This window comes from Salvelinus alpinus, unplaced genomic scaffold (assembly GCF_045679555.1).
Source record: "Salvelinus alpinus unplaced genomic scaffold, SLU_Salpinus.1 scaffold_40, whole genome shotgun sequence".
Lineage (NCBI taxonomy): Eukaryota > Metazoa > Chordata > Actinopteri > Salmoniformes > Salmonidae > Salvelinus > Salvelinus alpinus.
In genome coordinates this window covers 3,231,306-3,255,843 of record NW_027255981.1, presented here as the reverse complement: position 1 = coordinate 3,255,843, position 24,538 = coordinate 3,231,306, and the positions used below count along the sequence as shown (strand labels likewise).

At 41.8% G+C, this 24,538-nt stretch overlaps 1 protein-coding gene and 1 long non-coding RNA gene across 4 annotated transcripts in view; both read left to right on the top strand.

Annotated features, from left to right (window-relative positions):
• The window catches only part of LOC139567003 (zinc finger protein 436-like), a 109,783-nt gene that overhangs the window by 43,201 nt on the left and 42,044 nt on the right, over positions 1 to 24,538 (top strand). For 2 of the 3 annotated variants that reach the window (XM_071388420.1, XM_071388416.1), the window contains exon 1: positions 9,195 to 9,767. The exons of the other annotated variant lie outside the window; for it this stretch is intronic. In XM_071388420.1, the coding sequence (XP_071244521.1) occupies positions 9,440 to 9,767 (328 nt within the window). In that variant the 5' untranslated portion in view covers positions 9,195 to 9,439. Of the gene's footprint in view, positions 1 to 9,194; positions 9,768 to 24,538 lie in introns of those variants that run through there. 3 annotated transcript variants of the gene reach the window in all.
• LOC139567030 (uncharacterized) lies at positions 996 to 5,121 on the top strand. Its single transcript, XR_011673209.1, has 2 exons — positions 996 to 2,393; positions 3,829 to 5,121. It is a non-coding gene; the product is annotated as an uncharacterized lncRNA (long non-coding RNA).

Sequence of the window (24,538 nt, the reverse complement as noted above, 5' to 3'; positions counted from 1 at the left end):
AGGTAGTTCTGTAGTATCTAGTCAGACTATAAGGGTTCATGCAGATTGTTGGTAGAGAGGTAGTTCTGTAGTTGTATACAGCCAGACTAGAAGGGTTCATGCAGATTGTTGGTAGAGAGGTAGTTCTGTAGTATCTAGTCAGACAGGAAGGGTTCATGCAGATTGTTGGTAGAGGGATAGTTCCGTAGTTGTATACAGCCAGACTAGAAGGGTTCATGCAGATTGTTGGTAGAGAGGTAGTTCTGTAGTATCTAGTCAGACTAGAAGGGTTCATGCAGATTGTTGGTAGAGAGGTAGTTCTGTAGTTGTATACAGCCAGACTGGAAGGGTTCATGTAAATTGTTGGTAGAGAGGTAGTTCTGTAGTATCTTGCCAGACAAGAAGGGTTCATGCAGATTGTTGGTAGAGAGGTAGTTCTGTAGTTGTGTACAGCCAGACTGGAAGGGTTCATGCAGATTGTTGGTAGAGAGGTAGTTCTGTAGTTGTATACAGCCAGACTAGAAGGGTTCATGCAGATTGTTGGTAGAGAGGTAGTTCTGTAGTATCTAGTCAGACTAGAAGGGTTCATGGAGATTGTTGGTAGAGAGGTAGTTCTGTAGTATCTAGCCAGACTGGAAGGGTTCATGCGGATTGTTGGTAGAGAGGTAGTTCTGTAGTATCTAGTCAGACTGGAAGGGTTCATGCAGATTGTTGGTAGAGAGGTAGTTCTGTAGTATCTAGTCAGACTGGAAGGGTTCATGCAGAGTGTTGGTAGAGAGGTAGTTCTGTAGTTGTATACAGCCAGACTAAAAGGGTTCATGTAGATTGTTGGTAGAGAGGTCGTTCTGTAGTATCTAGTCAGACTGGAAGGGTTCATGTAGATTGTTGGTAGAGAGGTAGTTCTGTAGTATCTAGTCAGACTGGAAGGGTTCATGCAGATTGTTGGTAGAGAGGTAGTTCTGTACTATCTAGTCAGACTGGAAGGGTTCATGTAGATTGTTGGTAGAGAGGTAGTTCTGTAGTATCTAGTCAGACTAGAAGGGTTTATGCAGATTGTTGGTAGAGGTAGTTCTGTAGTATCTAGTCAGACTGGAAGGGTTCATGCACATTTTCTCAAGGTTGGTTTGATGGAGGCAGTTTTAAGGGAATTAGGCATGGTGCCTGAATTAAGAAAGTGTTTTGTGATTTATGATTGTATGAGTCCTGTGGGAATAGGGTCCAAGGGGCAGGTAGTTGACCTCATATTATGGACCATTTCAGAGACAGATGTTGGGTTTGTCAATGAGAATGTGGTGAAACTGCAGCTCCGAGGCTCAGTGTGAAGCAGAGGGACAGGTCTGAATCAAGGGGTAGATTGTACAGTGAAGTAAATGCTCCTTATTTTGTGTTCAGTGCCGCTTTGTATGCAGTCTGGTGATATACCAGGGCCTGGGGATGCAGTTAGGTTTGTATGCAGTCTGGTGATATACCAGGGACTGAGGATGCAGTTAGGTTTGTATGCAGTCTGTTGATATACCAGGGCCTGGGCATGCAGTTAGCAGCTTTCATAGAACGTAGATCACTGTTAAACTAGGCTGCAGAGCGTTTGTTTGACCGAATGAATATAACATTGCCTTAAATGCAGAGTTAGATGTCAAGTTTAAATTCACATTCATCACACATCTTCACTAATCAATCAACACATGCTTTCCTTTGGACGTATCAATATAATATTACTTAATGAAATACATTTTAAAAATACCCTTTTTTGTCAGGAAATAAAATAAACATTTCCTTATACTGGGTTACCCACTCCAGTCAGCTGATGACGATGCTGCCAGTGTGAGGTATAATCTAGTGGACGGGACACTTCAACAACAACAGCGAGTCAGTCACTTCAGTAGCTTGCTAGGCGACATGGCCTAAACATTCAAGCTTTTTAGACTGTTTCAGTGCATATTTGCCTATGTGTTTTAGACATACTTCTGTTTTATAGCGAGTTGCCCCATTTATTTTCGTATTTACGTTGTTAGTCAGGCAGATGTCTTAAATGTGCCTTGCGCTAGGCTGGTCGCTAATGCTAACTAGCTAGCTAACATCTCCGACCATGAGTTCACAAAGCTACTCTCCTCCTGTTAAAGAAGAGGGGGTCTGCTGGACGGAGAAAGAAGGTCTGGGGCTGAACATTGTCGTGAAAGAGGAGGAGGGAGAAGAGGATGTCACAGTTACCGTGAAAGAAGAAGAGAAAGACTTTTCAGTGAAAGAAAAGGAAGACGCGTTCAGAGTGAAAGAGGAGGAGGATGTTACAGTAAAAGAAGAGGAGGAAGAGAAAGAGGAGGATGCCGTTTTTGGAGTGAAGGGGGAAGAGATAACTGTCACATTGAAGGAGGAGAATGAAGAACAGGAGGAGGAGACAGGAGATCTGATTAAGACCAGTAAGTACTGTCTTAAAAACAGGAGCACAAACTATTGTTGAACTAATGCGTGTTTTTAAAGCAGCGTTATACTGAATGTTTATGCTTTCATTATTTATTATTAATTAGTATTGAATTATTATTATTATTTAGTTATTATGTAATTTAGGGATTGATAACTACACTGTAAGATGTGTATACCACCAAAGAGCGGGTCACCAACAAAACCTTAACAATCGATTAGCAAATTCACAACTTTAATGTCACTCAGAATTGACAAACAAGATATAAATGACAGGGGATGTGTGTTGCTATAGTAACCCGTGGGGTTGTGATGTGTGTTGCTATAGTAACCCGTGGGGGGAGTGAACACCCAGACAGTGGACATTTTTTAAAACAAAACCAGGAAGCTACTTCATCGTTAACCAGAAAGGATTTGATGTTGAGATTAAAAACGGAGGCATTGGCCCTTTAATGTAAGATACATACGGCTTCTTATGTGTTTTATTTATCCAACATAACTACCTTACCATGAATGATTTCAATTAAAATAGTCAACAAGAAACAATAATAATATTAACTACGACTACATACACCCTTCTACACCCTGCTAGCTGACCACTGATTTTTATTGCAATTCATGTAAGTTAAGTTAGGTTATGAGAGTTTTCAAAAAAGTCATATGTACACATTTTGTGGGACATTCTGTATATTGTAAAATTCGACTGTGTGACAGACCACATTTAATTTAATATCCAACTTTTAACCTCTGAAATATAGCTAACGGGTTTGCTAATGTTGTTAGTTTAACGTAGTTGCTAAATGTTAATAGAACTGCTTAGTAACCAAAAAGGAAAGAAATTGTAAGTGTTAGATAATACATATCACGAAAACAGTTGAATGTTGTCAAGCTATAGACAGATAATAGAGCTCAGCCTGTAAACATAACATTATCTATTATTATAGAGCTCTGCTCAGCCTAAACATGACATGATCTATTATTATAGAGCTCTGCTCAGCCTAAAACATGACATTATCTATTGTTATAGAGCTCTGTTCAGCCTGTAAACATGACATTATTATTATAGAGCTCTGCTCAGCCTATAACCACGACATTATCTATCATTATAGAGCTCTGCTCAGCCTATAAACACGACATTATCTATTATTATAGAGCTCTGCTCAGCCTATAAACATGACATTATATATTATTATAGAGCTCTATTATTATGACATCATGACATTCCCTGAGAGATTAGATTTGGAGCTCTACATCATTTGTTTTTAAATCTAACCATCACCAAGTTTATTTTTAATGATGTAATGTTGTGAAGACTGACCTCGGGTTATTGAGGGATCTAGTCTAGATTAAATCTCATAGGAAGACAATTTTATTTAATGCAGGTTTCATTCAGATCTCTCTGTTTAACTAAATAATCTGTTTGTCTTTTGGCAGGAGAGAGACCTGACTCTGACAGCGGGAAGAGTTCCTCAGAGGAAACAGACCCGGAGACGCCTAACCAACACCACTGCTCCCACTGTGGAAAGAGTTTTAGGTGGTTTGGGAGCCTGAAAATGCATGAGAGAATACATACAGGAGAAAAGCCCTACCACTGTTCTCACTGTGGAAAGAATTTTACTCAGTTAGGGGCCCTGGTTGGGCATGAGAGAACACACACTAGAGAGAAGCCTTATCACTGTTCCCACTGTGGAAAGAGTTTTAGGTGGTTATGGGTCCTGAACAAGCATGAGAGAATACACACTGGAGAGAAGCCTTATCACTGTTCTCACTGTGGAAACAGTTTTAGGTGGTTAGTGAGCCTGAAAACGCATGAGAGAACACACACAGGAGAAAAACCTTTCCAACATACTAATACACAGGAGGAGACAACATACCACTGCTCTCATTGTGAAAATACATTTTCCCAGTCAGAGGACCTGAAATCACACGAGAGAATAGAGGCTGTGTTCTGACTTATGTTTCTGACTGAGAATTTGTCCACGGCCAGGATTCACAGGGCCAGGGTGTCCGCTATGGACACCTGGAAGAAATCAGCAGCGGACATTTCTGAAGGTTTATCCAACAGACCTGTACATCCATGAATGGATCTATAATGTGTAACTATTTCTAAAGGTTTATCCAACAGACCTGTACATCCCATGAATGGATCTCTAGAATGTGTAACTATTTCTGAAGGTTTATCCAACAGACCTGTACATCCATGAATGGATCTCTATAATATGTAACTATTTCTGAATGTTTATCCAACAAACCTGTACATCCATGAATGGATCTCTATAATGTGTAACTATTTCTAAAGGTTTATCCAACAGACCTGTACATCCATGAATGGATCTCTATAATGTGTAACTATTTCTGAAGGTTTATCCAACAGACCTGTACGTCCATGAATGGATCTCTATAATGTGTAAACTATTTCTGATGTATTGTGATGTATTGTTTAATAGATGTACTATGTTAGGTATATTTATCTGTGGTTTTATTTCAACAGATTTTACTGATGCTATTAGATTGCTGGGTGGGGGGAGTTTTATATATACAGAGACTTCAGAAAGTATTCACACCCCTTGACTGGTCCCACATGTTGTTGTGTTACATCCTGAATTTAGAATGTATTTTTATTTCACCTTTATTTAACCAGGTAGACTAGTTGAGAACAAGTTCTCATTTGCAATGACACATACAACAACACAGAGTTACACATGGAATAAACAAACATACAATCAATTATACAGTAGAAAAATCTATATACAGCATGTGCAAATAAGGTAGGATAAGAGAGGTTGGGCAATAAATAGACCATGGTGGCGAAGGAATTACAATATAGCAATTAAACACTGGAATGGTAGTGAATGTGAATAGCAGAAGATGAATGTGCAAGTAGAGATACTGGGGTTAAATGTATTCAATATCCCATAATGTCAAAGTGGAATTATGTTTTTGGAAATGTTTACAAATTTTATTAAAAGCCTAAATAAGTTCAGGAATAAAGATTTTGCTTAACAAGTCACATAATAAGTTGCAAGGACTCACTCTGTGTGCAGTAATAGTGTTTAACATGATTTTTGAATGACTACCTCATCTCTGTACCCCACACATATAATTATCTGTAATGTCCCTCAGTCGAGCAGTGAATTTCAAACACAGATTCAACCACAAAGACCAGGGAGGTTTTCCAACGCCTCGCAAAGAAGTGCATGTATTGGTAAATGGGTAAAAAAGCAGACATTGAATATCCCTTTGAGCATGGTGAAGTTATTAATTACACTTTAGATGGTGTATCAATATACCCAGTCACTAACTCAGTTGCTGGAGAGGAAGGAAACCGCTCAGGGATTTCACCATGAGGCCAATGGGGACTTTAAAATAGTTAGTGTTTAATGGTTGTGATAGGAGAAAACTGAGGATGGATCAACAACATTGTAGTTACTTCACAATACTAACCTAAATGACAGGGTGAAAAGAAGGAAGCCTGTACAGAATACAAATATTCCAAAACATGCATTCTGTTTGCAATAAGGCACTAAAGCAATACTGAAAAACAATGTGGCAAAGAAATTAACTTTATATCCTGAATAAAAAAGCGTTATGTTTGGGGCAAATTCAACACATCACTGACTACATATTTTCAAGCATGGTGGTGGCTGCATCATGTAATGGGTATGGTGGTCACTAGAGGCGTAACTACAGTCCCTGGTTCTAATCTAATGATCATCAGCTGCATCATTTTATGGTTCTAATCCAGGCAGTATCACTTCCAGGTTAAGTGTGTCAAGATGTGCAGTGCGGCTTGGCAGGGTCGTGTTTCGGAGGACGCATGGCTCTCGACCTTCGCCTCTCCCCCGAGTCCGTAGAGGAGTTGCAATTGGATTTCATGACATTAGTGAAAAAATATATATATAATACACTGGTACTGAAATTAGATTTTTAATCACCTGGCAGATGTGTCAAACCATGTAAACACCTGCTAGACTTAAGTTAGAAGTGAATCACCTGCCTGGACATCCTAAGAAGCACACAGAGACCTGCATTTTGAAGTCGGTTTAATAATACTTGTGAAAACTGACTTCAGGTGATTGAGGGATCTAGTCTAGATTAAATGTCATAGGAAGTTTTATCATGTGGAGGTTTCATTCAAGTCTGTTTAATTAAATAATAGAGAGAGACCAGACTCTCCTTCTGACAGCAGAAAGAGTCCTTCAGGGGAACCAGACCCTGAGACTTCCAAACCAGCAGGACGACATCACTGCTCCCAGTGTGGAAAGAGTTGTACTCAGTTAGGGAGCCTGAAAACACATAAGGTAATACACACAGAAGAGAAGCCTTACCACTGCTCCGTGTGTGAAAGCCCTTCCACCATAATTTGCAAATAAATTCATAAAAAATCCTACAATGTGATTTTCTGGATTTTTTTTTCTCATTTTGTTTGTCATAGTTGAAGTGTACCTATGATGAAAATTACAGGCCTCTCTCATCGTTTTAAGTGGGAGAACTTGCACAATTGGTGGCTGACTAAATACTTTTTTGCCCCACTGTACCACTGCTCTCATTGTGGAAAGACATTTTCCCAGTCAGAGGACCTGAAAACACATGAGAAAATCGAGAGGCTGTGTTCTGACTTGTGTTTTTGACTGAGAATTTGTGTTTTTGTTTGGGCTGTCAGACTTGAGAACTTTAATTTACGATTAATCCATTGTCTGGTTAAAAATACACTGAAAACATACAAAATACATATTGTATACCGCTAAAATCTACAATGCCATGTAAAAACAAGATGACATTGTAATGTTTTTAAAATGGTATAACTGCCTTCATTTTGCTGGACCCCAGGAAGAGTAGCTGCTGCCTTGGCAGGAACTAATGGGGAACCATAATAAACCCCAGGAAGAGTAGCTGCTGCCTTGACAGGAACTAATGGGGATCCATAATAAACCCCAGGAAGAGTAGCTGCTGCCTTGGCAGGAACTAATGGGGATCCATAATAAACCCCAGGAAGAGTAGCTGCTGCCTTGGCAGGAACTAATGGGGATACATAATAAATACAAATACTTGTATCAATATTTTTGTGTCTCTTTACTCTCGGATTCTAAAATGCTAATTAGCATCAAAGTAGATGACATGCAAGACTACAAATCCCTGCAAGCTCCTGCATGTCATCTCTAGCCTACACCTTTCACAGAACATTTCACAGAATTGTCCATTGAAATAAATATTGAAAATGTAATCATTGCTACATAAAGGCCTGAGTGCTGCAGAGATGGTTGACCTTCTGAAAGGTTCTCCCATCTCCACAGAGGAACTCTGGAGCTCTGTCAGAGTGAACATCGGGTTCTTGTTCACCTCCTTGACCAATGCCCTTCTCCCCCGATTTCTCAGTTTGGCCGGGCGGCCAGCTCTAGGAAGAGTCTTGGTGGTTCCAAACTTCTTCCATTTAAGAATGATGGAGGCCACTGTGTTCTTGGGGACCTTCAATGCTGAAGACATTTTTTGGTACCTTTCTCCAGATCTGTGCCTCGACACTATCCTGTCTCAGAGCTCTATGGACAATTCCTTTGACCTCATGGCTTGGTTTTTGCTCTGACATGCACTGTGAACTGTGGGACCTTATATAGACAGGTCTGTGACTTTCCAAATCATCTCCAATCAATTGAATTTACCACAGGTGGACTCCAATCAAGTTGTAGAAACATCTCAAGGATGATCAATGGAATCAGGATGCATCTGAGCTCAATTTCGAGTCTCATAGTAAAGGGTCTGAATACTTAAATACATTTGCAAAAATGTGAAAAAAATGTTTTTGGTTTGTCATTATGGGGTATTGTGATGTCATTATGGGGTATTGTGTGTAGATTGATGAGGGGGAATAATTATTCAATTTTAGAATAAGGCTGTAACGTAACAAAATGTGGAAAAGTGAAGGGGTCTGAATATATTACGAATGCGCTGTATACACCTGGCAGAGTTTTCTACCGCTGGCAGAGTTTTCTACCATTGGCAGTTTTGTACACAGTCACGTGATACGTGGTATAGAAAAGTCCAATCTTAGGAGAGTACATGGGAGGCACTATACTGTGTGTCTGCAGGTGTCTATCTGGTCAAAACCACTGATACAGGAGCCCCCCCACCCTCTGGTGGGATGGATCATGTCTACAGAGAAACCTAGATTCAAATATTTAGATGTGTGTGTATTGGGTATATGTTGTGAAATTGTTAGATATTACTTGTTAGATATTACGGCACTGTCATAGTTAGAAACACAAGCATTTCGCTACACCCGCAATAACATCTGCTAAACAGGTCTATGTGACCAATAAAATGTGATTTCGATTTGAAATAAACATCCTATTTATCAAAGGTGCTTTTGGCTGGGGTCAAAATGACTCCAAAGGATTTGAATTTGTTAAAAGTCCGTTTTGATACAGAAACACTAAACCATGATTCAGATTTATTAAGAACAAGTTGATTGACAAAGTCATGAAAAATTGGAAGAATTGAATAAACCACATTTAGGCTATGATAAAAGATATGCCTCTGGGGTCAAAATGATCCATGTCAGAAGTATGGTTCAATGCAAATATAAAGTGGGTCTAAAGTTTGTTTTAAACTCTCACTCATTAAACACGAATCAATCAACACATGCTTGTCTTTGAACGACTTAATATATTATTAAACTTTTATGAAATAAATGAAAATATACTTTTGGTTCCTCAACTGCGTTACCCACTCTAGTCAGCAGATGGCGATGTGCGTATTTTTGGTTCAGGCGATGCTGCCAGTGTGACGTATAATCTAGTGGACGGGGCGCTCCTTCAACAACAACAGCTAGTCAGACACCTCCGTAGCTTTCTAGCAAACATAGCTACAACATTCACGCTCTTTACACTGTTTTGGTGTATATTAGTCGATGTGTTTTAAACACACTTCTGTCGTATGTACTTGTTGGCCCATTTAATTATATATTTACGTTGTTTGTCAGCTAGCTGGTTTGCTAAGTTAGCTTTGAACTAGGCTATTCGCTAATGCTAGCTAGCGAACATCCCCGACCATGAGTTCACTAAGTTACTCACCTCCTGATAAAGAAGAGGTGGTCTGCTGGACGGAGAAAGAAGCTCTCGTCAAAGAGGAGGAGGAAGAGATGGATGTTACAATACAAAAACAAGTAGAGGGTGAGACTGTTACTGTGAAAGAAGAGAAATACGTTACAGTGAAAGAAGAGGCAGATGCGTTGAGAGTGAAAGAGGAGGAAGATGTTACAGTAAAAGAAGAGGAGGAAGAGAAAGAGGAGGATGCAGTTTTTGGAGTGAAAGAGGAGGAGGGGGAGATTACTGTCACATTGGATGAAGAAGAGGAGGTTGGAGATCTGTTTAACACCAGTAAGTACCGTCTCTGCAGTCGTTGAACCAATATGCAGTAAAGAGGTTCTACACTTTAATGTAGTTTTGTAGGAATGGCTGAAGCTACACTGTAACGTGTAGAACATCAAGAGTGGACCATCAACAAAACATTAACAATAATCAAATGCATCCAATGACAATACCTGAAATACTGTAGTCCTCAATATCTCCAATTCGATTAGCCCAATATGTACTCTTAAAGGGGCAATCAGCAGTTGTTACATCTATTTTGGGACTTATACATTAATGATATGTACCCATCTGTTTCTTTAAGAATTCACTTATAAATGCCTCATGAGCTTAGTTCAACTATCGTACCCCATCAGAACCCAAAATATAAGCTTGTTTTTACTCCAATGTTTGTCAGTAAATATAAATGAACACTGTATATCCTCAAAACATGGTTAAAACTATAATGTTGGTATCATGGATGGTTGTATTTCTCCAGCCCCATCCCTCAGCTTTTTACTGAAACGGGCAGGGAGTACGCTGTGTTATTGTTTCTACTGCTGATTGCTGCCCCCGTTACTCCTCAAGGTCCAAGAACTGTATGTTATTTTCAGAGGTAGACTGGCTCTGGCAGGTAAAATGGTCAAATAATCCACCTAAATGTGAATCGATTCTCATTTGCGATACGTTTCCAGAAACCTACATCGCTGTACTTTCATATCACATCAACATAAGTTCACACAATACTTGCATATGACATGAAAATAATTTGACACAATACTTTCATATCACATCAAAATAGGTAACCAGTCGCGATGCCCCAAAAGGTAAACAAAATTAGTTTCTCGTCATTTCTCCTTCCTTCAGGCTTCTTTTTCCTCTTTGGACTTTATATGGCGGTTGGCAACAAACTTTAAGGTGCATTACCACCATCAACTGGACTGGTGTGTGGACCTCAGTTCATCTTTTATTCACCCACGTTGGTATATACCAAGACAGTCATGAAGAGGGCACAACGAAACCTTTTCCCCCTCAGGAGACTGAAAAGATTTGGCATGGGTCCCCAGATCCTCAAAAGGTAATACAGCTGCACCATCGAGAGCATCCTGACCGGTTGCATCACCGCCTGGTATGGCAACTGCTCGGGATTTGACAGTGAAGGCACTACAGAGGGTAGTGCGAAAGGCCCAGTACATCACTGTGGCCAAGCTTCCTGCCATCCAGGATCTATATAATAGGCGGTGTCAGAGGAAAGCCCACAAAACTGTCAGAGACTCCAGTCACCCAAGTCATAGACTGTTTTCTCTGCTACCGCACGGCAAGCGGTACCGGAGCACCAAGTCTAGGACCAAAAGCCTCCTCAACAGCTTCTACCCCCAAGCCATAAGACTGCTGAACAATTCATAAAATCGCCACCGGACAATTTACATTGACCCCCCCCTTTTGTGCACTGCTGCTACTTGCTGGTTGTTTTACCTATGCATAGTCACTACGCCCCCACCTTCATGTACAGATTACCTCAACTAGCCTGTGCCCCCGCACACTGACTCGGTACTGGTGCCCCCTGTATATAGCCTCGTTATTGTTATTCTCATTGTGTTACTTTTTATTATTACTTTTTATTTTAGTATACATGTTAAACGTTTTCTTCTTCTTGAACTGCACTGTTGGTTAAGGGCTTGTAGTAAAGCATTTCACAGTAAAGTCTAAGTTGGTGTCTTGACGGATTTGTAAAAAATGGTTAAAACACTATATATATATTTTTAAATGTTGCTGACACCCCTCCCAGAGATGTCTCATTATTGAGATTCATTGCTGATTCCTACCTGTAGCTCACTGGTGTTTAGTGGTACAGTTTAAGGGCCCTGTTGGAGATTGGTGGTTGGTAGCGGAGTCGAGGGAACAAGCAGGGTTGGACACGGCCATGTTATTATCCCACACACAGTCTCTGTGGTGCATATGAACCCCATTCCTGGGAATTAGATTTGATTACAAATCGCCCCTGTCTGTTACCACAGAAGGGTTCCGTCTGTCCCATCTGTCCCGCTTTGTCACCAGTACCTTGACTGGTTGATAGGGGAACCTCCATGCTTATTATAGAAACAGTAATTAGGGGGAAACTGTTTAGTAAATTGAAATAAAATAACAAACCTGTTTGACTCAAACTAAAATAGCCTAAAATAATAACCAGCATGAATTATGTTCCGTTTGAATAATTTATATCTTAACTTTGGACAAAAATAGAATTGGGTTTTAAATATATTTTACGTGGGTTTTAAATCTTCTGAACCTGGTGGCTGGTAAATGCTGCAATGGGATGGCAATGTTTCAAGTAGTCCTAGCTTGTGTATCACTATCACTTGCTATCACCAGAAATACTTTAAGAAATTAGGATATCAGAAACTCCTTTCAATTTGTATTAACAGCTTAAAGAAAATAACATTGCCATTAATTACCCTATGTGAACAAGAAGCACAACATTACAAATATTTTCAGAAATGTGAGATAATCAACTTGTTCTCTGTAATATCGTATAGCTTTGCAATCGTACCATTACGTATTTTCAAGGAAAATAGGCATGTTTCTTGACTCATACCCTGACTTTAAAAAGGCATTTTTGTGAGAATTAGGAACTGCGTGTCACAGCATGACAATGTGAAGGCGATTGGTCGACCGTCTCTTGGACAGGCGTTATATACGCTTTGACATTTTCTGGAATAGTTTTTATTTGAAAACGGTTTTGTTTACTTGCCTGCCTATTGAATTTGGAATGCACTGTACTGTTCATCTCTGAAACTCACTGAGATAATTCCTTTGATACAGCAGTAGCAATACAGGGATATAACATCTACAGAAAATACAGGAATGCTTATGGGGGAGGTGGTGCTGTATACAGTGCATTCAAACCCCTTGACTTTTTCCACATTTTGTTAGGTTAACCTCACTCGGATACGTGGAACGCTAGCGTCCCACCTGGCCAACATCCAGTGAAATTGCAGAGCGCCAAATTCAAAAACAGAAATACTCATTGTAAAAATTTATAAACACAGTGTTATACATTGGTTTAAAGATTAACTTCTTGTTAATCCAACCATGGTGTTAGATTTCAAAAAGGCTTTACGGCGAAAGCATACCATGCGATTATCTGAGAACAGCGCCCAGCAGACAAATCATTACAAACAGTAACCAGCCAAGTAGAGGAGTTACACAAGTCAGAAATTGTGATAAAATTAATCACTTACCTTTGATGATCTTCATATGGTTGCACTCACAAGACTCGCATTTACTCAATAAATGTTTGTTTTGTTTGATAAAGTCCATGTTTATATCCAAAAACCTCAGTTTTGTTTGCGCGTTTTGTTCAGTAACCCACATGCTCAAACGTAGTCACAACAGGCGGCAGACGAAAAATGTAAATAGTATCCATAAAGTTCGTAGAAACATGTCAAACGATGTTTATAATCAATCCTCAGGTTGTTTTTAGTCATAATAATCAATAATATTTCAACCGGAGAATAACGTTGTCAATATAAAAGGTAAACAAGAAAGGCACACTCTCAGCCTCCCGGGTGGCGCAGTGGTCTAGAGCACTGCATCGCAGTGCTATGCTGCGCCACCAGAGTCTGGGTTCGCGCCCAGGCTCTGTCGCAGCCGGCCGCGACCGGGAGGTCCGTGGGGCGACGCACAATTGGCTTAGCGTCGTCCGGGTTAGGGAGGGTTTGGCCGGTAGGGATATCCTTGTCTCATCGCGCTCCAGCGACTCCTGTGGCGGGCCGGGCGCAGTGCGCGCTAACCGAGGGGGCGGGTGCACGGTGTTTCCTCCGACACATTGGTGCGGCTGGCTTCCGGGTTGGAGGCGCGCTGTGTTAAGAAGCAGTGCGGCTAGGTTGGGTTGTGCTTCGGAGGACGCATGACTTTCGACCTTCGTCTCTCCCGAGCCCGTACGGGAGTTGTAGCGATGAGACAAGATAGTAATTACTAGCGATTGGATACCACAAAAATTGGGGAGAAAAGGGGATAAAATGTAAAGAAAAAAAAAAAAAAAAAAAGAAAGGCACACTCTCGGTCGCGCACATGAAAAAGCTCGGACACTGAATGGTCCACTCATACAGAGTGGTCTTACTCCTTCATTTTTCAGAATACAAGCCTGAAACCATTTCTAAAGACTGTTGACGTCTAGTGGAAGCCACAGGAAGTGCAATTTGAGTCCTAAGTCAATGGATACTGTAATGGCATTCAATAGAAAACTAGAAACATCAAAAAATCCCACTTCCTGGATGGATTTTTCTCAGGTTGTTGCCTGCCAAATCAGTTCTACTCACAGACATTATTTTAACAGTTTTGGAAACTTTAGAGTGTTTTCTATCCAAATCTACCAATTTATATGCATATCTTAGCTTCTGGGCCTGAGTAGCAGGCAGTTTACTTTGGGCACGCTTTTCATCCGGAAGTGAAAATAGTGCCCCCTACCCTAGTGAAGTTAAACCCTTATTCTAAACTTGATTAAATTCTTCCCCCCCTTTCATTTAGCTAATTTATTTGGCACACCTGCATTTGCGGAGTTTCTCCCATTCTTCTCTGCAAGCTCTCTCAAGCTCTGTCAAGTTGGATGGGGAACATCACTGCACAGCTATTTTCAGGTCTCTCCAGAGATGTTAGATCGGGCTCAAGTCCGGGCTCTGGCTATGTCACTCAAGGACATTCAGAGACTTCTACCGAAGCCACTCCTGCGTTGTCTTGGCTGTGTGCTGAAGGTCGTTGTCCTGTTGGACGGTGAGGTCCTGGGTCACTCTGGAGCAGGTCTTTCATCAAGGATCTCTCTGCACTTTGCTCCGTTAATATTTCCCTCGATCCTGACTAGTCTCCCAGTCCCTGCTGCTGAAAAACATCTCCACAGCATGATGCTGCCACCACTATGCTTCACCGTAGGGATGGTGCCAGGTCTCCTCCAGACGTGACTCTTGGCATTCAGTCCAAAGAGTTCCATGTTGGTTTCATCAGACCAGAGAATCTTGTTTCTCATGGTCAAAGAGTCCTTTAGGTGCCTTTTGTCAAACTCCAAGCAGGCTGTCATGTGCCTTTTACTGAGGAGTGGTTTCCGTCTGGCCACTCTACCATAAAGATCTGATTGGTGGAGTGCTGCAGAGATGGTTGTCCTTCTGGACAGTTCTCCCATCTTCACAGAGGAACTCTGGAGCTCTGTCAGAGTGGCCATCGGGTTCTTGGCCAAGGCCCTACTCCCTCAATCGCTCAGTTTGGCCAGGTGGTCAGCTCTAGGAAGAGTATTCCATTTAAGAATGATGGAGGCCACTGTGTTCTTGGGGACCTTCATTGCTGCAGAATTTTGTTTGGTACCCTTCCCCAGATCTGTGCCTTCCAAATCATGTCCAATCAATTGAATCTACCATAGGTGGACTCCAAACAAGTTGTAGATATATCTCAAGGATGATTAATGGAAACAGGATGCACCTGAAAGCAATTTCGAGTCTCATAGCAAAGGGTCTGAATACTTATGTAAATAAATTATTTCAGTTTTTTACCTATTTTCACTTTTTCATTATTGTGTGTAGATTTTATCCATTTTAAGATAAAGCTGTAACGTATCAAAACATTTTTATTTATTTATTTATTTCACCATTATTTAACCAGGTAGGCTAGTTGAGAACAAGTTCTCATTTACAACTGCGACCTGGCCAAGATAAAGCATAGCAGTGGGAACAGACAACAACACAGAGTTACACATGGAGTAAACAATAAACAAGTCAATAACACAGTAGGAAAACCCCCCAAATGAGTCTATATACATTGTGTGCAAAAGGCATGAGGTAGGCAATAAATAGGCCATAGGAGTGAATAATTACAATTTAGCAGATTAACACTGGAGTGATAAATCATCAGATGATCATGAGCAAGTAGAGATACTGTTGTGCAAAAGAGCAGAAAAGTAAATAAAAACAGTAAGGGGATGAGGTAGGTAAATTGGGTAGGCTGTTTACAGATGGACTATGTACAGCTGCAGCGATCGGTTAGCTGCTCAGATAGCAGATGTTTAAAGTTGGTGAGGGAAATAAAAGTCTCCAACTTCAGCGATTTTTGCAATTCGTTCCAGTCACAGGCAGCAGAGAACTGGAAGGAAAGGCGGCCAAATGAGGTGTTGGCTTTTGGGATGATCAGTGAGATATACCTGCTGGAGCATGTGCTACGGGTGGGTGTTGTTATCGTGACCAGTGAACTGAGATAAGGCGGAGCTTTACCTAGCATGGACTTATAGATGACCTGGAGCCAGTGGGTCTGGCGACGAATATGTAGCGAGGGCCAGCCGACTAGAGCATACAGGTCGCAGTGGTGGGTGGTATAAGGTGTTTTTGTAACAAAACGGATGGCACTATGATAAACTGCATTCAGTTTGCTATAGAAAAGTTTAGTAGTTTGCTATAGAAAGACGATTCTAGATTTGATTTTGGATTGGAGATGTTTAATATGAGTCTGGAAGGAGAGTTTACAGTCTAGCCAGACACCTAGGTATTTATAGATGTCCACATATTCTAGGTCGGAACCGTCCAGGGTGGTGATGCTAGTCGGGCGGGCGGGTGCAGGCAGCGAACGGTTGAAAAGCATGCATTTGGTTTTTACTAGCGTTTAAGAGCAGTTGGAGGCCACGGAAGGAGTGTTGTATGGCATTGAAGCTCGTTTGGAGGTTAGATAGCAAGAGCAACATCATTGATATATACAGAGAAAAGAGTCGGCCCGAGAATTGAACCCTGTGGTACCCCCATAGAGACTGCCAGAGGACCGGACAACATGCCCTCCGATTTGACACACTGAACTCTGTCTGCAAAGTAGTTGGTGAACCAGGCAAGGCAGTCATCAGAAAAAACGAGGCTACTGAGTCTGCCGATAAGAATATGGTAATTTACAGAGTCGAAAGCCTTGGCCAGGTCGATGAAGACGGCTGCACAGTACTGTCTTTTATCGATGGCGGTTATGATATCGTTTAGTACCTTGAGCGTGGCTGAGGTGCACTCGTGACCGTCTCGGAAACCGGATTGCACAGCGGAGAAGGTACGGTCGGATTCGAGATGGTCAGTGATCTGTTTATTAACTTGGCTTTCGAAGACCTTAGATAGGCCGTGCAGGATGGATATAGATCTGTAACAGTTTGGGTCCAGGGTGTCTCCCCATTTGAAGAGGGGGATGACCGCGGCAGCTTTCCAATCTTTGGGGATCTCAGACGATATGAAAGAGAGGTTGAACAGGCTGGTAATAGGGGTTGAGACAATGGCGGCGGATAGTTTCAGAAATAGAGGGTCTAGATTGTCAAGCCCAGCTGATTTGTATGGGTCCAGGTTTTGCAGCTCTTTCAGGACATCTGCTATCTGGATTTGGGTAAAGGAGAAGCTGGGGACGCTTGGGCGAGTAGCTGCGGGGGGGGGGGGGGGGGGGAGGCTGTTGGCCGAGGTTGGAGTAGCCAGGTGGAAGGCATGGCCAGCCGTTGAGAAATGCTTGTGGAAGTTTTCGATTATCATGGATTTATCGGTGGTGACCGTGTTACCTAGCCTCAGGGCAGTGGGCAGCTGGGAGGAGGTGCTCTTGTTCTCCATGGACTTTACAGTGTCCCAGAACTTTTTGGAGTTAGAGCTACAGGATGCAAATTTCTGCTTGAAAAAGCTAGCCTTTGCTTTCCTGACTGACTGCGTGTATTGGTTCCTGACTTCCCTGAACAGTTACATATCGTGGGGACTATTCGATGCTATTGCAGTCCGCCACAGGATGTTTTTGTGCTGGTCGAGGGCAGTCAGGTCTGGAGTGAACCAAGGGCTATATCTGTTCTTAGTTCTGCGTTTTTTGAACGGGGCGTGCTTATCTAAGATGGTGAGGAAGTTACTTTTAAAGAATGACCAGGCGTCCTCAACTGACGGGATGAGGTCAATATCCTTCCAGGATACCCGGGCCAGGTCAATTAGAAAGGCCTGCTCGCAGAAGTGTTTTATGGAGCATTTGACAGTGATGAGGGGTGGTCATTTGACCACGGACCCGTAGCGGATACAGTGATCGCTGAGATCCTGATTGAAAACAGCAGAGGTGTATTTGGAGGGCAAGTTGGTCAGGATAATATCTATGAGGATGCCCATGTTTACGGATTTAGGGTTGTACCTGGTGGGTTCCTTGATGATTTGTGTGAGATTGAGGGCATCTAGCTTAGATTGTAGGACTGCCGGGGTGTTAAGCATATTCCAGTTTAGGTCACCTAGCAGAACAAACTCTGAAGCTAGATGGGGGGCGATCAATTCTCAAATGGTGTCCAGGGGCACAGCTGGGAGATGAGGGGGGTCGGTAGCAGGCGGCAACAGTGAGAGACTTATTTCTGGAGAGATTCATTTTTAAAATTAGAAGTTCGAACTGTTTGGGAATGGACCTGGAAAGTATGACATTACTTTGCAGGCTATCTCTGCAGTAGATTGCAACTCCTCCCCCTTTGGCAGTTCTATCTTGACGGAAAATGTTATAGTTGGGTATGGAGGACCAGAGGAGGAGTAGGATGAGGGTGCGGCTAAAGGCTATCAAAACTGGTCGCCTAGAGCGTTGGGGACAAAGAATAAAAGGAGCAGATTTCTGGGCGTGGTAGAATAGATTCAGGGCATAATGTGCAGACAGGGGTATGGTGGGGTGCGGGTACAGCGGAGGTAAGCCCAGGCACCGGGTGATGATAAGAGAGATTGTATCTCTGGACATGCTGGTTATAATGGGTGAGGTCACCGCATGTGTGGGAGGCGGGACAAAGGAGGTGTCAAAGGTATGAAGAGTGGAACTAGGGGCTCCATTGTAAACTAAAACAATGATAACTAACCTGAACAACAGTATACAAGGCATATTGACATTTGAGAGAGACATACAGCGGGGCATAAAGTAATCACAGGTATTGATTGGGAGAGCTAGCTAAGACAACAGGTGAGACAACAGCAGCTAATCAGCTAACACAACGACAGCAGGTAAAATGGCGATGACTATGCAGAGAGGTGTCGGATTAACTACACCCAGAGCCTGAGTTCACGGCTGGGGCCGACAGATAAAAAATAAACAGAATGGAGTACCGTGATTAATGGACAGTCCAGCAGGCATCAGCTATGTAGCCAAGTGATCATAGTGTCCAGGGGGCAGCAGTAGATGGAACAAGGAAGCCGCGGAGTAGTCGCCACACGGTGTTTAAAGTTAGTAGCCCGGGGCTAGTGGGAGCGTCTGCTCCGACGGAGGCCGGTTGAAGGCACAGCGGATGGACTATTCTTCGCCAGACCAGTCGTGGTGGTGCGGCGGGGCGCCCTGTCGACAGAGGATCCAAGCCAGAAGGCGAAAGAGGTATTGTAGAATTTAGTTTGCTAGCCGGGAGATGTGCCTGGCTCACGGCTAACTGGTGCTAGCTTCGTGGCAGGGGTGTTGGCCACTAGCTAGCTGTGAAGATCAGAAGTAGTGGTCCAGGGATTACGGCAGGAAACAGGAAACCGGCGTTGTAGTGGAGAGACAGTCCAATACTGGTAGATTGGCGAGTATTATCCAGGCTAAAAACAGGTTATTATCCAGGCTAAAAACAGGGCTGGTATCTGTACAGAAGGTAAAAGCCACAAGCATTGGCTAACAATGCCTAAATAGCTTGTAGCTAATTAGCTTGTTAGCTTCTGGTGGTTCTAGAATGTGTTCTAAAATTAAAAATAATAGCGATTCCGTATCACATTGGGTGAGGCAGATTACCGGAAGGAATAATGGAATTAAAATGGAAAAGAGTGAAAATAAAATGTAAATAAAGTGGGGAGAACAAGTATTTGAAACACTGCCGATTTTGCAGGTTTTCCTACTTACAAAGCATGTAGAGGTCTGTAATTTTTATCATAGGTACACTTCAACTGTGAGAGACGGAATCTAAAAAAAATCAGAAAATCACATTGTATGATTTTTAAGTAATTTATTAGCATTTTATTGCATGACATAAGTATTTGATACATCAGAAAAGCAGAACTTAATATTTGGTACAGAAACCTTTGTTTGCAATTACAGAGATCAAACGTTTCCTGTAGTTCTTGACCAGGTTTGCACACACTGCAGCAGGGATTTAGGCCCACTCCTCCATACAGACCTTCTCCAGATCCTTCAGGTTTCGGGGCTGTCACTGGGCAATACGGACTTTCAGCTCCCTCCAAAGATTTTCTATTGGGTTCAGGTCTGGAGACTGGCTAGGCCACTCCAGGACCTTGAGATGCTTCTTATGGAGCCACTCCTTAGTTGCCCTGGCTGTGTGTTTCGGGTCGTTGTCATGCTGGAAGACCCATCCACGACCCATCTTCAATGCTCTTACTGAGGGAAGGAGGTTGTTGGCCAAGATCTCGCGATACATGGCCCCATCCATCCTCCCCTCAATACGGTGCAGTCGTCCTGTCCCCTTTGCAGAAAAACATCCCCAAAGAATGATGTTTCCACCTCCATGCTTCACGGTTGGGATGGTGTTCTTGGGGTTGTACTCATCCTTCTTCTTCCTCCAAACACGGCGAGTGGAGTTTAGACCAAAAAGCTCATCAGACCACATGACCTTCTCCCATTCCTCCTCTGGATCATCCAGATGGTCATTGGCAAACTTCAGACGGGCCTGGACATGCACTGGCTTGAGCAGGGGGACCTTGCGTGCGCTGCAGGATTTTAATCCATGACGGCGTAGTGTGTTACTAATGGTTTTCTTTGAGACTGTGGTCCCAGCTCTCTTCAGGTCATTGACCAGGTCCTGCCGTGTAGTTCTGGGCTGATCCCTCACCTTCCTCATGATCATTGATGCCCCACGAGGTGAGATCTTGCATGGAGCCCCAGACTAGAGGTCGACCGATTAATCGGGGCCGATTTCAAGTTTTCATAACAATCGGAAATCGGTATTTTTGGGCGCCGATTTGACGATATTTTATTTTATTTATTTTTATTTATTTAATTTACTTTATTTTTTATTTTTTTATATATATATTTTTTTACACCTTTATTTAATCTTTATTTAACTAGGCAAGTCAGTTAAGAACACATTCTTACTTTCAATGACGGCCTAGGAACGAGGCAGAACGACAGATTTTTAACCTTGTCAGCTCGGGGGATCCAATCTTGCAACCTTACAGTTAACTAGTCCAATGCTCTAACACCTGATTACATTGCACTCCACAAGGAGCCTGCCTGTTGGCGAATGCAGTAAGCTAAGGTAAGTTGCTAGCTAGCATTAAACTTATCTTATAAAAAACAATCAATCAATGACTGTCATTGCTCCAATGTGTACTTAACCATAAACATCAATGCCTTTCTTAAAATCAATACAAGTATATATTTTTAAACCTGCATATTTAGCTAATAGAAATCCAGGTTAGCAGGCAATATTAACCAGGTGAAATTGTGTCATTTCTCTTGCGTTCATTGCATGCAGAGTATATGGGTCAGGGTATATGCAACGGTTTGGGCCGCCTGGCTCTTTGCGAACTAATTTGCCAGAATTTTACGTAATTATGACAACATTGAAGGTTGTGCAATGTAACAGGAATATTTAGACTCATGGATGCCACCCGTTAGATAAAATACGGAACAGAATAAACGTTTTGTTTTCGAGGTGATAGTTTCCGGATTAGTCAAAGGTATATGGTTTAGAGAGAAATAGTCGACGCGTTATAATTCCTGTAATAACTTGCGGCTGAATTTGAAAGGGGTTCCTTCGTTATTTTACCGTTCATGTCTTCCATAGAGAATGTCTTGATCTACTTCAAATAAGGTGTGTGTTTCGTGCAGGCTTAAACCGCCTCAACGTTTTGATACCCGTGTAAATCTCACTAGGATAAGGTAACATTTGTCAACATATTTTCATAAATCCACTCTACATTTTTTTTTATCTTTGCTTATATTTAGCCAATATTGATCAGAGTTACCTTGTCCTATGGATATCTACACAGTTATAACATTGGCACGGTGATGTAAGTCTACACGAAACACAGACCTTATTTTAAGTGAATCTAAAAATATCCTATGCAATAAATGAAGGAACCGCTTTTCAGATTTTGCTAGGTGTCATTTGAATTATGACTCGCACTTTGGTTGTCAATTCTTACCATGCCCATTATTAAAATAGGATTTCCTGCATATAGAAATTAAGGTTTTTGTTTTCAACATTCATCACAGGTAACTTAAACTCTATTTTTATTCAAACAGTTGAGAGTATTTGTCTCCTAAGCAGACTCTTCAGTATCATTGTCACTTCAGAGCTGTGTGTGTGTATTTATGTATTATATTAAGTTAAAATAAAAGTGTTCATTGTTCATTCAGTATTGTTGCAATTGTCATTATTACAAAAATGTGTGTGTGTGTGTGTATGATATATACACTGCTCAAAAAAATAAAGGGAACACTTAAACAACACAATGTAACTCCAAGTCAATCACACTTCTGTGAAATCAAACTGTCCACTTAGGAAGCAACACTGATTGACAATAAATTTCACATGCTGTTGTGCAAATGGAATAGACAAAAGGTGGAAATTATAAGCAATTAGCAAGACACCCCCAATAAAGGAGTGGTTCTGCAGGTGGTGACCACAGACCACTTCTCAGTTCCTATGCTTCCTGGCTGATGTTTTGGTCACTTTTGAATGCTGGCGGTGCTTTCACTCTAGTGGTAGCATGAGACGGAGTCTACAACCTGTTTCTGTCTGTAGTGAAGCCTCAAGCACTGAGATGCAGTGTCTTAGACCGCTGCGCCACTCAGGAGCCCCAAAATCATGTTCTAGTGCTGTCCCCACCTAAAATAAATCTTGGTCAACCAAGAGTCGTCTGTTCATTCTACCAATCGATTGGTTGAAATGTTATGTGCATTTTTCCATATATAGACACACCCCATGTGTTTTAATTAAATCAACTATATGTACTGAACTGGTCTGATGCTTTAAGCACGCTGTTTGATCAAATAATTAAAACACACAAATGACTCGAGGGAGCCAGAGATCAAGATAACCTAACCAGAAGAGAGAAATTCTGCCGTTATGCTCCTGAAGTTTCCTGTAATGGGCTACACCAGCGGTCGGCAACCTTTTCCATTTGGAGGGCCAAGTTATCTTACCATTTCTACCAATCTGCGTGCCAGTTTGGATTTTCACATGCATATTTTCGTGGAACAGTTTCATTTAATTTATAATAGTATCTCAAATGCATTGTCTGTGATTAATCTACATTCTATCTAAATGAAAATGATACAAATCTAAAAGTAACTTTTATTGCCATTGCCAACTATGTAAAAATAGCCTACATAAAGCCAACAAATAAAAACATTGCAGCCTGCAGGTAGAAAATATCCTATACATCACATTTTCTGCACATGGCCTGTCTACAACGATCTTGAAACATTGTATCGACTATCAACTGGGTCCTCTGAAATTTGCAACATTGTATAAGATATTCTAGGCCCTCAGTTTCCCGGCACCAGTGAGTTTGGGACAGACACAGTTGTCGGCTATTTTTGCAAAGGATAAGAAGTAATCAGGTATTTCCACTGGATCAGAGCATGACATTTTTTCCTTTCATGCCGAGTGGTTATCGAAAGGGTGAGAGCTGGAAATGTTTTACGAAAATACTTTGGGGAACTATTGTCATACGCAATTGATTTTGATTAGACTTTGTTTACATGCTGTTTGAGGTGAAGAAAAATGTATTTGAGAAGCTCCACAACTCATTAGTGGTGGTGCGTTAAGACAATGAGAAATACTATCAGACATCCCCAAATGGGCACATTTATAGGCCTACATTTGCGTGCAGGCCAGGTAAACTAGTCCTACTTCTGAATGCGTAATTAGGTGTGTGTCCTTACTCAATATTGACAGGAGTGTTTCAAACAAAAGACAATTAATAAATTGACAACTGACGTATCTTGCGGGCTCAGGTCTGGGTGGTCTGCCAGGGGCCATTTCATTTAGTATCCGATTGGGTCGGCATGGGGAATGATTGTATTTTCCCATAGTATGTTTTACCGAAGTTGACCGACTGAAAGGGAGTGTAACTTTATGACTGTTGGATTCGGGCTAAACTTTGAACATTGAGATATTAAAGACATGATAGGTCAGACGCAGAGTATATAAAGGAGTGAGATCTGTAGAAAGACAGAGTGGCTGTGGAATGTGCTGGGTGGACGGGAGGAGATCACAGGATTGCTTTAGGGGAAGCGATGGACATATGTGGATTAGGCGAAAGAGGGGTTGAAGACAGGAGGTCAGGTCAGATCCCCTGAAGGGAGTAATAAGGGTTTAGTATCCTGTTACCCTCTTCCTGTCGAGCCAGAAGATGTAAGGATTGGAGAGAAGGAGGAGTGTCCAAAGTGGGGTATATATACTTGTGATGGTGAGAACATGTTTTTGTCTGAATTACAGCTGTAACGACCCTTTGGGAAGAATTAAACTTGGTTAAGCTTCTCTAGTGTCCGTGAGTTATTTACTCAGAAAAATTTGAACCTAACACTATAATTAGTGTTCCCTGAAGCAGGGAAACGAGCTACAACACCTGTTTGGCCCCACCCCTTCCTGGGTCGGTGAAGAGCGGTATTAAATATAAGGAATAAATCCGAGCCTCACACTCATCACCTGTGGAAGGCGGGGCTTCCAGCGAGGCGTGGATTTGATACTATGTTGTACCTAGTTTCCCTCCTTCAGGGAACAGTAGTTATATTCATAACGTGCGGATTTAATAGTATGTTGTACCTAGTTTCTCTCCTTCAGGGAACAGTAGTTATAGTCATAACGTTACGCTTGTCATATG